General features: G+C 47.5%; 1 protein-coding gene across 1 annotated transcript in view; it reads left to right on the top strand.

Annotated features, from left to right (window-relative positions):
• The first annotated feature begins 255 nt into the window (after positions 1–255).
• Positions 256–13,905, top strand: part of LOC144103402 (uncharacterized) — a 36,141-nt gene continuing 22,491 nt past the window's right edge. The window contains exon 1 of the mRNA XM_077636128.1: positions 256–318. Within this exon, the coding sequence (XP_077492254.1) occupies positions 256–318 (63 nt within the window). The remainder of the gene's footprint in view (positions 319–13,905) is intronic.

The raw sequence follows: 13,905 nt of genomic DNA, 5'->3' as shown, positions 1-13,905 counted from the left end.
ATAAAATCATTCGATGTGGAACACATCATCAGTGTAGCAAAAAAAAATCAGGTGGTACAACTTTCAAGGTATCGTTCCTAACCTAACAAATGGAAGAACGGCGAGCTCTCTCGCGAGGTGTACGGAGGGTTCAGCTTAAAGGAGTTCAGCTTAAGTAAAGGACAGCGCGGCGAGCTGTGGAAGAATTATACGTATAACGTATAATTTGTAGAGACAGGAAGAGGGCAGAGTGGATTATAAATCACGCCCGGGCTAATGACGTATCCTAGTGGAAGTCAAGACGAAGAATTGGGCTTGGGCACTGCATTTGCTGCCGAGGTAAGCTAACGGTCTTGGGCAACAGACTGGATTCCAAGATGAAGGAAGTGCCGCAGTGGGCACCAGAAAGCTAGGTGGGCGGAGGAGGTTAAGAAGTTTGCGGTTATAGCGTGTCCGTAGCTGGCACAGGACAGTATAATTAGAGATATATGGGAGAGGTCTTCTTCCTGCACTGGTTTTACTCAGGCTGAGGAGGATGAAAACCATATAATCTATTTTTGACATAGTGAACACACATAGTCACACATTAACCTTACTGAGTAGCTTTCAGCCCGCTTATGCGTGGGGGGTAGTGCAAATGAGAAAAAAAATTCTCTGTTTTTAGCTCATGTCTTAGAAGCATACGCAGTGGCAATTTATATTTTAACGTCATGATGGCATTTCGGGCCAGCACAGTTCTCACAACACAATTGCGATAATTAAAGCTTTTGATTAAACATATATTTCCCAAGAATAGTGAAGCTTGTGAACACACAAGTTCTGGCGCTCGGTTTTCTACTTGTTCCTAAAGCACTGCTGTCACAGGACAGAATGCCATGTTCGACACATGAAAAAGTAGAGGGATTAGCTTCACCCTCTCTCCTCGAACTCTTTCTCGTCGGCCGCCGCTACCCTTCCCCTACCGGACTCCTTGGCCCAAATAGTTAGCTGCAGTTTCACTACTGCTGAACCTGGCTAGAGAGCGAAAGCTGTGGTGTATTAGGCAAGTAGGCGCAGCTTCGCATCTCTAACGTTTAGTACGTTCTACACGCTGGATAGTCAGCGCACCCATACGGCACAGGTGGCAGTTAAATTAATGGTTCATCGCGAGACGTTGATAACCCAATAAACTCTGCGGCCTTTTCTACCGCTCTCTACCGGCTAATCAAAAGGACAGAGGTCAGATATCGAAGGTCAGAAGTCAAGTGGTGCGACACCATGGTGGACTACATATACTAAAGCCTATAGCCACAATTTACCTCTAGCTACCTTGAAGGTCAACCGGCAGCGCACGGCGAAATCGCATTTACCTAGAGCAGTGAAGGTTTCGCTTCAAACAAGAGAAATCGGAGCAGTGGCTCCCGTGTCGTCTCGCGGGAGGCGCTTCGTGTCACCTCTTCAGCTAGCGGTGGCGGCGCATGCAGCAACGCACGCCGTGATTGGCGTGGAAGCGACCCGGACGAAATAAGGTGACAGTTACGGCTGCCCAGGTGAGAACAGTCACATCTTGTGCCTGCTCGCTGCATGCGCGCAACACACCCAGTCGGGAGGTTAGAGTAAATAGTTTGCTAGCGCGCTAATGCTCTTTGTGTTATTCTTCGCGGCCATGAATGTGGACCCAACTAAAAGAGCGGACTTGGCCCTTAGAGCGGCGTCCTCGCCGCTGTACAAGGCTCACATTTTTAGATGAGGATAGAATTATTGTCATTTTATTTCCCTGAGGAGTGATTTAATTTATCGGTCAAATTTTCCGTGATCAGACTGTTATGGCGGTTTACGCAATACTGCAAATTCGTCTTTGTGTCTTGTTTGTTATACAATGCTGTTGCTGCAGAAAAAAAAGCTTCTCTTGCAATTCCGAAAACTACGTAAAGTATGGTATTTCTCTGTGACAGCTGCGGCTGTAGGCTTTTTGCCTGCAAGTTTTCCTTGGCTTCATCCAGAAGTCCTTTCATATCCCATCGTTTCTTTAGGCTGTTGCACTTTTCGTACGTCCATTTACTACGAATACAATGCGCGTTTTTATTTGCCCTCTCGCACCAGGTACTACAAAGTGCATTGCCTACTAAACGGACACCGCTGCTCCGTTTCCACGTCGCAATGACCGTAGTTTTGGAGCGGAAGCTTCGCTACGCCAGGTTTTCAAGAGGGTACCGTGAGTGCATCCTTGTCCTTGAACAAATTGGGTCGCTCAATCCCCACGCGTGGCTGTGATAGGAGCAGCCACCTGCCAGTACAGTGGTACATCACTTAACCGTTGCCCCACTGCGCTGGTAGTGGTATGAGGACTCGCCGCCATTTATAGATGTTACGTAGAGAGTGAGCAAATCTGCATAATATATAGACATTAAACCACAAATTTTATCGCGTCATGCTCTTAAGGCGGAGCTTAAGTGCCTCCTGCAATTGAAGAATAACCACCTCCTTTCTCACGTCGGCTCGGTTTACCTAAGTTAAACGCCTGCCAATTTTTCAGAAAGAAGGACATTCAGCTAACACTGTGCTGACTGTATCTCCTAAGCTGTGTGTGTCAACAGGTGGGCGCAACCGGTCGAAAAATTGATTTATTTAACATTCTTTATTAACTGAATATTTTCCGAGCATCTGAGTGGGCCGCCTACTCCGGCAGTTCACTGGTCATCGCTGCCGTGTTGGCTCTCCTCTCCAGCCAATTCTGACGGTCAGTCATCACTGACCTAATTATATCCCATTGGTACTACGAGGGGTTAAATGTGCTTAACTATGTGATTAGCTTGGCAGGCCCACACCATATGGTATACATTACTCATCTCTCCACAGTTTGCGCATTGTGGCGCGTAATTATTCCTATTCTATATCTATTTTAAACAATCAACGCGTACAATGTAGTGCTGCGAAGAGTGCTCTTAAGCGGATAAATCTTATGATGCAGAAAACTGCAGATGAGAATACATAAAAATATTTGCGCACAAACACTAGGTAGTCTTCAGGAGCAACGCCGTCGTAAAAAAACCTCTCCTGAACAGGTTACTTTATTACAGACGTCTGGGACAACCCTGTACTCATTTTTGCGCATAATTTTTACTCAGTTTTGGTCCCCGATCCTTCCTAAGTATATTCCATCGAATTGATTTATTGTTACCGACCAATTAGCTCGGAATCCCAAGACCACTTCAGACGCTTTTAAATCATTCATTCGGTCTGTTTTTGAACATGACTATTTCATCACTCTGTCATTTCTCTATGCCGAATAACCTTCTACTGATGATGTAACCGTTTCCTTGGAGGGTGTCCTCAATATTATACTGAATTAGGATGTGAAGAAATCAAGTGGACCTGATGAGCTCCCCAATGCATTTCTCGTTAGTAACGCATTATATACCTTTCGTTATCTAAATGTTCTTTTTATTAAATCTCTTAGTTCTGGTATCGTCCTGAAGTCCTGGAAATTGGCAAATGTTCTGCCGTTACTTCAGTCAGGCAATAACCAACAGCCTGAAAACTACAGGCCTATCTCGCTTACGTCGTCATCTTGTAAAATGCTTGAGCATATCATCCATACACACATTGTACAATTTCTTGAATAGAATAACATTTTATGCAATGTTATGGCTTCAGGCGAGGTTTAAGCAGCTCTACCCAATTATTGGAATTCGCGCACTACATTGCTCATAATCTGGACTGTAATTGCCAAATTGACGCTCTTTTCTTTGATTTTTCTAAAGCATTTGACACTTTTATTCATTATAAGTTAATGTTGAAATTAAATCTTATATTGAAGAATTTAACCTAAGTGACCTGGATCTCTAATTTCCTCTCTGAGCGCTTAAGGTTTGTTAACTGCAGTGCAACCCAGTCTTTCGTTGCCCCCGTAACATCTGGTGTGCCACAAGGCTCTTCCTTAGGACCTTTATTGTTTCTATTGTAAATGACCTCCCTTGTAACATCACCGCAAACAATCGCATGTACGCTGATGCCTGCGTTTTATATGTTTTCATTCACTCTTCTGATTATCATTCTCGCATTAATGAGTCATTTTCTAGCTTCTGTAGGTGGTGTGAAATTTGTCAGATAAAAATCAACTTTCGTAAAATTGTTGTCATGACATTCACCAATTGTTCCTGTTCATTGGTTTTCGATTACTCTTTTCGTAACATACACCTTCAAAGGGTGTCCGAGGACATGTATCTAGGAATTATTTTTACTTCCAACTTGTCATTTTCAAAACATATTGACTTCATCTCCAATAGAGCCCTAAAAAAAAACTAGGGTATCTTAGACGAATATTAGCTCAGGGTCCGAATGAAACCAGGTTACTAATGCATAAATCCCTAATCCGTCCAATTCATGGCTATGCTTTATTCGTGTGGAATCGTGAGAAGGTAACAGAGATTAAGAATATTCAGGTCATCCAAAACAAATCAGTTCGCTTCATATGTAATAAATATCGCATTGATTTTTCACCCTCTTCTGCCGTGAAATCATTGCAAATCACTACCCTCGCTACTCGCCGGCAACTAGAATCGTTAAATTTTCTGCAGTGTGTCGCTAATTCGCACTATCGCCTCTCAAGTGACATGTGCATCACGAGTGCCATACCATCGCCAGCAAGAAGTTATCATTATCTCAATTTTTGACCTTACTGCGCTCGCACCTATGTGTTTAAATACAGTTTCCTTCCGCGCACCATCGAACACTGGAATACATTGCCCGGTCCAGTGCATTCCATCTCTATTGACAAATTTAGAGAGGCCATAACAGATTCGTTATCTCTTTATTTACTGTACCGATGCTCCCAATTTGTGCAATTGTTCTTATGTATTCACTTTAGAGGTTTTAATTTTTTGCTACCATGTCCTTAGTTTTTTAATTTATATTTCCGCTTCTGTGATAGCCACTGTAGGGGATGCAATATGTATAAATAAATAAATAATCAAACACAGAAGCAGAAATTATTCAGTGCCCTATCTCAGGCTTTCAGGTTATATGTTAGACCAGACAACTGTAGCTTTGAAACGCTTCCTTATTTATTACAGGAACGACTGGTTACCGCTTAGACGCACACTGCAGATGTTTTTAGTGTTGAGCTAATTGGAGGCACTATATTGAAGTCATTAGTGCGGAAACACTGTGCGGACAACGAGAGATGAATTTGAACTTAACATTTAATACAGCTTCAGTAATCATTTATGCCCATATGGAAATTTCTCGCCAAAAGGAAATTCCACTTCACGTATAATAAAAAGTTACAAAAATATTCACGCTTATCCTTCAAGAATTCATTGAACAAAGGTAGATCTACAACATGTACTGTTGGAGGAAAAAGCAACTCTCCCCTTTGCAAGTTTCCGTCCCTGCCGCACTGCACGCCGGTGCTTCTTGCCTTAGAAAAAAAATATAAAACAAACACTTGAGTTTAAACTCAATTTTTTGCTGCCTCTTCCATATTCATTGTTTCTTTGATAATAAGGAAATAAGTGCTACACAATGCATTTTTTCTCCATCTGTACAATGATTGCTTACATTTCAGTTTTATGGGGTTAAACGTGCGAAAGCAGCTTCAGCCATGAGGGCTGCTGCACTGGCTGCCTCCGGATGCCGCATATTGTAGACGGCGGGCTTTTTAACAAGCGCTGATATTGTACAGTACACTGGTCTCATACCTATCACTTTATTGAAATTAGAGTGCCGCGGCCGGGATCCAATTTGCGTCTTTTATGCCAGCAGCCAAGCAATACAACCAAGAAGCCACTGCGGTGACTTCAAATAATAATAATAAATGGCCTTTTTCTGCAATATGTTACCCAAAAAAGCCAAACCATAGACCTTTTTGGTTCATAAGCCGATCTGTACCAGCTGCGGAGATTGAAAAACTACGCCACCGAAAGCCGGAAAAAAAAACTGGGAAATCAAGAGCCTTATCTATGCAGCGTTGGCGCCTTCTCTACCAAATTTCACGGATAAGTATTGCCAGCAGCACATTATACAAAAATACCAAAATAAAAGAAAAGCTCTTGCAAAGACGTGGGGCCTAATACAGAAAGAAAAAAAATGCAGCAATATGAGGCATAAAGCGAACTCACTGTTAAACAAGAAATATGGCTAATGAAAAAAATGCATTTGCTCACAAGTGTGGTAATTATGGTCGACAGCCACCCTTCATTTTCTTCTAAACTCCTTCTTGCAGAGAAAGCCTTTCGCAACGTCTACTTTTCTAGCCAAATTGACCTCAAAACGTCAACCAGGGTGTCTTTCCTGCGGTCATTGATATAAAATGTAGAAACTCTCCACTGGCTTGAAGTACTAAGAGCGGCCAACGACATTTTCAAACGAACCGTGAAGGAGGAAGCTACAATCAGTAAACGCGCAGAAGAGCGATGAAACTCGCCCCCGGCTTAAACATAGCTTAGGAGAGTTTGATGTCCAAAAGCGAGACACCGTACTGAAGGACTCCGGATAATTTTGATCATCTGGTTTTTTTTTAATGTGCACTGACGTCGCACAATACACTGCCCTTTAGTATTTGGCCTTCATTGAAATACGGTCTCTCCGGCCGGTTTTAAACCGGTGTTTTTTCGGGATAGTAGCCGAGCTAAATGTACAACGGCCAATTGTCCAAGGGGCAAGGCGTTGAACCAAATGGGCGATTGCGTTCCAATGACCCCTTGTCAACGCTGCAACATGCGTTCGCGTTTAACTCTTAAAGGCGAAGCTTAAGCGTCCTCCTATTTTTATTTTCTTTTCTGCAATTTTTGCTTTTGCTGCTTTTTTGTTTTCATCTTGTTTCTTTTGGTTTTTCTTTTGGTTTTATTTGTTTATTTATTTTTAAACTTTTTTTCATAGACGTTCGTTAAGAACTCTTGCTTAATCAACGCTTTCATTTTTGTTTATTTATCACACAACTTATGACTGACAGTTGACGCGGACAACTTCCATCTACAACTTCCGTTCAGGCCACAGATTAGAAAAAAAGCTTGCGCCTTAAAAAAAATTCATTCTCTTGCGTTTTAAAAATTTCAGTGTTACTGTCCCTGTTTTCTCCGGCCGGCTTCATGACATGGTCAAACAGCACTGTTTTGTCAGCGAGTCCGTCAACATAGTCAAATGTTGAAAATAAGACAAACTGAACTGAACTGCACGTGTTCTTTTATATTTTTACACCGACAGCTGTTAGTGTGAAACAGGTAATGTTAAATGGTAATGTTAAGCTAGAAAAATTAAAAAGATGTGCATTCAGATTATCAGACCACTCGCAGAAACAGAACGTACAATAATGATCTTATAATTTTAACACAGCTTTCTCAGAGTTTCTTAAACCTTGTTAAAAAAGCGTGCAATTTTTTGCAATCTGCAGTTTTAACGCGTTCCTCACACGGCTCTTAGAGGGCTTCCGTAATTAATGATTAAACCACCGTTCACAAAATTTAATGTCCACATTTCACATCGGATCACAGGCACTTTCTCAGGCTATGCAATGGCACGGAATTTAGTTAAATGACCCAGGTAGTTTTCCTTTGGTGCACATTTGCTACTGCTGCACTCCAACACGTTGTCTATGCGAGCCGTAGTACGGAATATTTCTCGGAACGTCCACACTGCGTACATTGTTCAGAGAAAGCAGCTACTGCCTGCTGTTTTAGGGTGCAACCTAGCCACTGATAATCGCTCATTCTGGCAGCCTGTTTCTCCATGGTAGATTGTACTTCCGTCTACAGAGTGATGTATGTGCTCAGCGGATTGCGGGCGGTCTTTGCCATGCCAAATTAAAAGTGTACGTGTATGGTGTACGGTATCTCCTAACAGAGGACATAGTTAATCTAGCATGTGCTGTCAGCATTGTGTTGGTGGCAAGGTCTACTTCAGAGGAAACTGATGACAAAGCCTCGGTCCTGATAATGTACTACATAAACGTTGGAGGGGCAATTAAACTCCGCCTTATGTATATGACGTGATGGCGCAGTGGGCTAACTCCCATATAAGTAGGAGGTCATTCTCTATGTGTCATTCATAGATGCCTGGAAGACCTCCTGCTTCTCCTGGTGCAGCGGCGCAGCTGTTAAGCAATGCGGCTCTGCCCTCCGATGGCAGGTGCTTAAGGCGGTGGGTCTTGCGTTGCCCAGGCTGCTCTTGCCAAGCGACCACTAATTATTATAACTGCCACCTGACACAGTGGGCAGCCTCCTCATTATCGGGTGGACAGGCTGTGATCACTCCGCAAGGTCACGTGACATAGATGTCCCAACTGCCTCCTAGGTTGCTCGCTAAGGACCGCCTGTCAGAGCTGTCCTCTAGATTTCGCCCGCAGTTAACGCTCACGACGGCAACGCCTACACCGAATTTTCTGGAGGACGGGGCCTTTACCGCTATCGCGTTAAAATTGTCGCGCTCTATAAATTGTCATCACCATCATCATCAGCCTGACAACGCCCACTCCAGGAAAAGGCCTCTCCCATGTCTGTTCAATTAACCCTGCTCTTTGCAAACTGCGCCCACCCTGTGCCTGCGAACTTAATCTCATCCGTCCACATAACCTTTTGCCACCGCCTGCTGCGTTTACTTTCTCTTGCAATCCACTCCGCTACCCTTACGGCCCAGCGGTTATCTTGCCTTCGCATCACATGCCCTGCCTAAGCCCTTTTCTTCTTGATTTCGACTAGGATGTCATTAACCCGCATTTGTTCCCTCACTCACTCTGCCCGCTTCCGGTCTCTTCACGTTGCACCTATCATTTTTCTTTCCACTGATCGCTGCGTTGTCCTTAACTTGAGCTGAACGCTTTTCGGTAGCATCCACGTTTCTGCCTGTAGGTGGTTACCGGTAAAATACAGCTGTTGTACACTTTTCGCTTGAGGGATGCTGGTAAGCTGCCATTCATGATCTGAGAGAACTTGCCATATGCGCTCCATCCCATTTTTATTCTTCTAGTTATTTCCCTCTCGAGATCTGGATCAGCTCACATTACGTGGCCTAAGAAGAAATATTTCTTGACCACTTCCAGCTACTTGTTACTAATTGTGAGCTTCAGTTCTCTTGGTCGGAGGGGAAATTCTAGAGGCCCGTGTACTGTGCGATGTCCGTGCACGTTAAAGAACCCCAGGTGGTCGAAATTTCCGGAGCCCTTCAATACGGCGTCCCTTATAGCGTGAGTTGCTTTGGAACGTTAAACTGCTATAAACCATAAACCAAACCTTCCTAGACTGTTGAATATTGTCACCGACAAACGTAGAAGAAAGCGGGAAGTACAGCCGTTTACTGGGAGGAGGCTTGCTGAACCGCCCCGCTCATTCAAGAGAAAGACGACGTTCGGCCACTCGCTGGGAGACAAGGTTCGGCCACCAGGTGGCGCCGGCAGAGTGTCAGCAATAAGGCATTGCCCCCCTCCCTTCCATGACACATCGAATCGATGCTGCATGCGAGGGGGGAAAACATACGTAAGGCGGAAAGTTAACGGCGCGAGTGTCTTCGTGGAAAGGGACTAACGGGAGTAATGTGGCTTCATTCGCGCCACGTGGAATACTTAATACGGCTTCATTCGCGCCACGTGGACTACTTCGGACGTCGGTTGTCGAGAGGACCGGAAAGTTACTTGAGGGAGCATCTCGTAGGTCACCGCGCTCATGCGGCGTAACGCCTGGTATGGACCAAAGTAACGGTGAAGAAGCTTCTCAGAGCGCCGTCGCAACCGGATCGGGCTCCACACCCAGACTAGACCACCAGGTGTGTAAATCACCACCCTGCAGCGGAGGTTTTAACGCTCGGCGTCACGTTGTTGTTGGCACCGGATTCGCTGACAAGCAACTTGGCGAGCGGCTTCGGCGTCACGAACAAATTGGTCAGCGCCCACGACAGAAGGGGGAGTAGGATCCGGGAGAATCATGGCATCCAGCATGGTCAAGGATTCGCGACCGTGAGTCGAATGGAACGGAAACAAGAGCGTCGTTTCGTGGAGCGCAGTGTTGTACGCGAACGTGATGTAAGGCAGTATCCGGTTCCTGTTCGCATGGCCATCGTCGACATGCATAGAAATTATATCGGCAATTGTCTTGTTAAGCCGCTCAGTCAGCCGTTGGTTTGTGGACAGTAAGCTGCTGTCTTTCGATGGCTGGTGCCACTGAGTCGAAGTTCCTCACTCGTAAGTGCCGATGTAAACGCGGTTCACCTGTCAGTTAATACGACTGTTGGGGCTCCGTGACGAAGCACAACGTTGTGAATGAAAAGATGTGCAACTTCGGCGGCGGTGCCACAGGGAAGGGCCTTGGTCTCACAGTAGCGGCTAAGATAGTCAGTGGCAACAGCAATATACCGGTTACCCATGGAAGACGCCGGAAATGGGTCGATGAAGTCCATGCCGACCTTTTGAAATCGGAGGCGCGGGGGATCGATAGGCTGCAGGAGCGCAGTTGGTTTAGTCGGTGGTGTCTTCCTGCGCAGACACTCACGACAGGTTCGTAGGTAGCGGTGGACAACCGCGGCAAGCCTGGGCCAATAGTACTTTTGGCGTATGAGCGCCAACGTGCGGGAAAACCCTAGGGGGTGCGAAGGAAGGTCGTCGTGGCACGCAGGTTGAACTTAGTCACGAAGCATGGTAGGCACTGCAAGCAGACAGACAGTGCCCGTTGGGCCGCAGTTCTTTTTGTAGAGCACACCACTGCGCAAGCAAAACGATGACAGTCCGCGCTTGAGTAGTAGAAGTGGAGCTGGAGCGGTCCCTTCGAGGTACGCGATGAGTGGAAGCAGTTCGGAGTCGGCCCTCTGTTAGCGGGCAAGGGTGAACATGGTGACAGCACCGAGGAAAGTGGAATAGTCGTTGGACTCGTCCGTGGGCCAGGGAATAGGGGCGGGGGATAGACATCAGCATCGCTGTGTTTCTGGCTGGACTTGTGCATGATGGTGACATAAAATTCTTGTTACCGAAGGCCCCATCGAGCAAGCCACCCCGAGGGATCTTTCAGCTTCGCCAGCCAACACAGTGAATGATTGTCGCTCACGGCCCGAAACGGGCGGCCATACAAGTACCGACGAAATTTGCGGAAGGACATTCCTTTTCCCTGGTGGAATAATTGATTTCGGAACTGTATAAAGTGCGACTGACGTAAGCAATCACGCGTTCTAGAGCATCCTGTCGCTGAACAAGACCGCACCAAGACCAACGTTACTGGCATGGGTGTGCAGTTCCGTGTCGGCATCTTCGTCGAAGCGGCCAAGTACAGGCGTACATTGGAGACCGTACTTGAGTTCCGTGAAGTCTGTGTCCTGGTCCTGGCCCCAGAAGAAGGGTTCAGCATCTTTCGTCAGGCGGGTCAGAGGTGTAGCTAGCTTGAACCAATTGTGAACAAACCGTCGATAGTACGCGCAGAGGCTCAAGAAACGACGTAGGCTCCGTTTGTCTGCTGGCCTGGGGACGACAGCTACGGCGTCCGTCTTTTTGGGGTCTGGGCTAACGCCTCGAGATCTGACAATGTGACCAAGACACTTCAGCTCACGAAACGCAAGGTGACATTTTATCTGGCATGAGAGGGAGACCAGCAGAACGTATGGCCTCTAAAACAGCACAAAAACGTTTCAGGTGCTCATCGAACTCGTCTGAGAAGATCACGATATCGTCGAGATATACGAGGCACGACTGCCACTCGAGGACAGAGTGCACGGTGTCCATCATTCGTTGGAATGTGGCAGGGGCGGAGCACAAGACAAAAGGGAGCACCTTAAACTCGTAATAACCGTCAGGAGTAATAAAGGCAGTCTTCTCTCGGTCGTGTTCGTGGACCTCTATTTGCCAATACCCATTGCGGAGGCCAAGGGACGAGAAGTAGGTGGCACGGCGCAGGCGGTGTGGGGAATCATCAATGCGTGGCAGAGGGTACATACCCTTTTTCGTGACGTTATTGAGGCGTCTGTAATCCACGCAGAACCTGAGGGTGCCATCTTTCTTCGTGACGAGGACAACAGGCGATGCCCAGGAGCTCGTGGACGTTTGCATGACGTCGTCCTGGATCATTTGTGTAACTTGGCGGTGGATGGCGTCACGTTTTTTTAATGACACCCGATAAGGGCGCTGGCATAATGGTCTTTGGTTGTCAGCAACGATAATTCGATGCTTGGTAAGCGGCGTCTGGCGGACCTTGGAAGCTGATGCAAAACAGTCGCGGAAGAAAGAGATGAGGCTTTCCACGCAGCTTTACTGACTGGCCAAGAGATGTGGGTTTACACCGGTCGGAACGGCTGTAGCCGGCACCTCGTCGATTTTTGACGTGGAGGTCAAAGAGCCCTGCCTGGTACACTCTCCAAGCTCGTCAAAATAAGCGGCGACCTCCGTCTTCGTTACATGTTGCGGTTCACAGGTAAAATTGGTGAATAAAAGTCAAGTTCGACTAAGCCTCGAACTACACAAACTTTCCGTTCGAGTAGCACCGACTTGTTCGCTTCAGCGATGCCAAGAGTGCCGGGGCTGTCATTACGCTCGACTGTGACGAACTTGCTGGCTCGCGGAGCGATTGTTATGTGGTCGTCACGTACGCGCAACATTACTCTGCAGGGTTCGGTGTTGGTGTAAACGGCTCGCTGAGCGGGAAAAGATACCAGGAGCTCCCGAAGGTCGATGACCGCACCGTACTTCCGAAGGAAATTCATGCCCAGAATGAAGTCTTTTGAACAGTCACGTAATACGGCAAAGGTGCGAGTGAAAGTAAGACCGCGGATCTCGATGCGGCAGGTGAATACGCCGATCGGCGTCACTACATGGCCACCGGCGGTACGGATCACGGGTCCACACCAAGACGTCAGAACGTTACGGAGATTCGTGGCGAGCAGCCTGCTCATCACAGAAAAATCAGCGCCGGTATCGACAAGTGCGGTCACTTCATAGCTGTCAGCGGTTACTAAAATTTTAGGCGAAACTAATCGTTCGCCGCACGTCGGTGAGGTCGTCGGATGGAAATGTCGCCGCTCGGGCCGTTGTGTCTGATCGTCGGGTGGCGGCTGTTGACTCTGTGCAGTGGCGGCGGACCTATCTCCGCAGGACGCTGTCTTCAGTTTTCCCGGTGAGGGAGCGTGCCTCTGAACTGACCGGAGGATGAGGGCAGACTGGGCGAAGCAAAGCGCCTCAGGGATGGCGATCGGGATTGTCGCTGCTGCAAGGTCGCGGGCAGCACCTGAGCGGCCAGGTTCTCCTCTTTGGCCTGCGGTTTTTCACTATAGCGCGGTCGAAGCGCGTCCGGTGAGAATCCTGTCAAACCCATCCACCGGTACGGGCAATTCCGCAGAATATGACCAGGCTCCCAGCAGTGGTAGCAGAGTGGGCGATTGTTGGACGTTCGCCATACGTGCGCTTCGCTGAAAGGAGAGCACAGGTCTTGCTTCTGCTCGACGGGGCGCACGTAACGATGGGGTGGTCGTGGTCCGAAAACGGGGCGAAACGCTTGCGGCGCGGGGGCAGTTCGGCGCAGGGCATTGCTGTAAGACATGACGTGCGGCTCCGATATTGGTGCTTGTGGTGGCTGCACCGCTCGCCGAATTTCGTTGCGGAGGACATCGCCTGTAGAAGGTATGCTTGCCAACGGAGCATCCAAGTGGAGGTGTCGCAGTTCTTCGCGGACAATGCTCCGCACAAGCTCTCGCAGCGCCTCATCCCCAGGGCCTGGCAAGGACGTGCAGTAGTGAGTGACTGCAACATTTGCCTGACGGCCGTATTGGACACTCCGTTCCTGCAATGATCGTTCCATGCTCGTGGCTACCTTAACGAAGGCTGCGACGGTTCTCGGAGGGTTGCGTATGAGGCCAGCAAACAGCTGCTCCTTTACCCAACGCATAAGGTGCCGTACCTTTGTAGCTACGGGCATGGCCGGGTCGGCCCAATTGAAGAGGCGGGTCATGTCCTCTATAAACATGGCCACGCTCCCGTTGGACTGC

This window comes from Amblyomma americanum, chromosome 9 (genome assembly GCF_052857255.1).
Source record: "Amblyomma americanum isolate KBUSLIRL-KWMA chromosome 9, ASM5285725v1, whole genome shotgun sequence".
NCBI classification, from domain to species: domain Eukaryota; kingdom Metazoa; phylum Arthropoda; class Arachnida; order Ixodida; family Ixodidae; genus Amblyomma; species Amblyomma americanum.
This window is presented reverse-complemented; position numbering and strand designations above follow the sequence as displayed.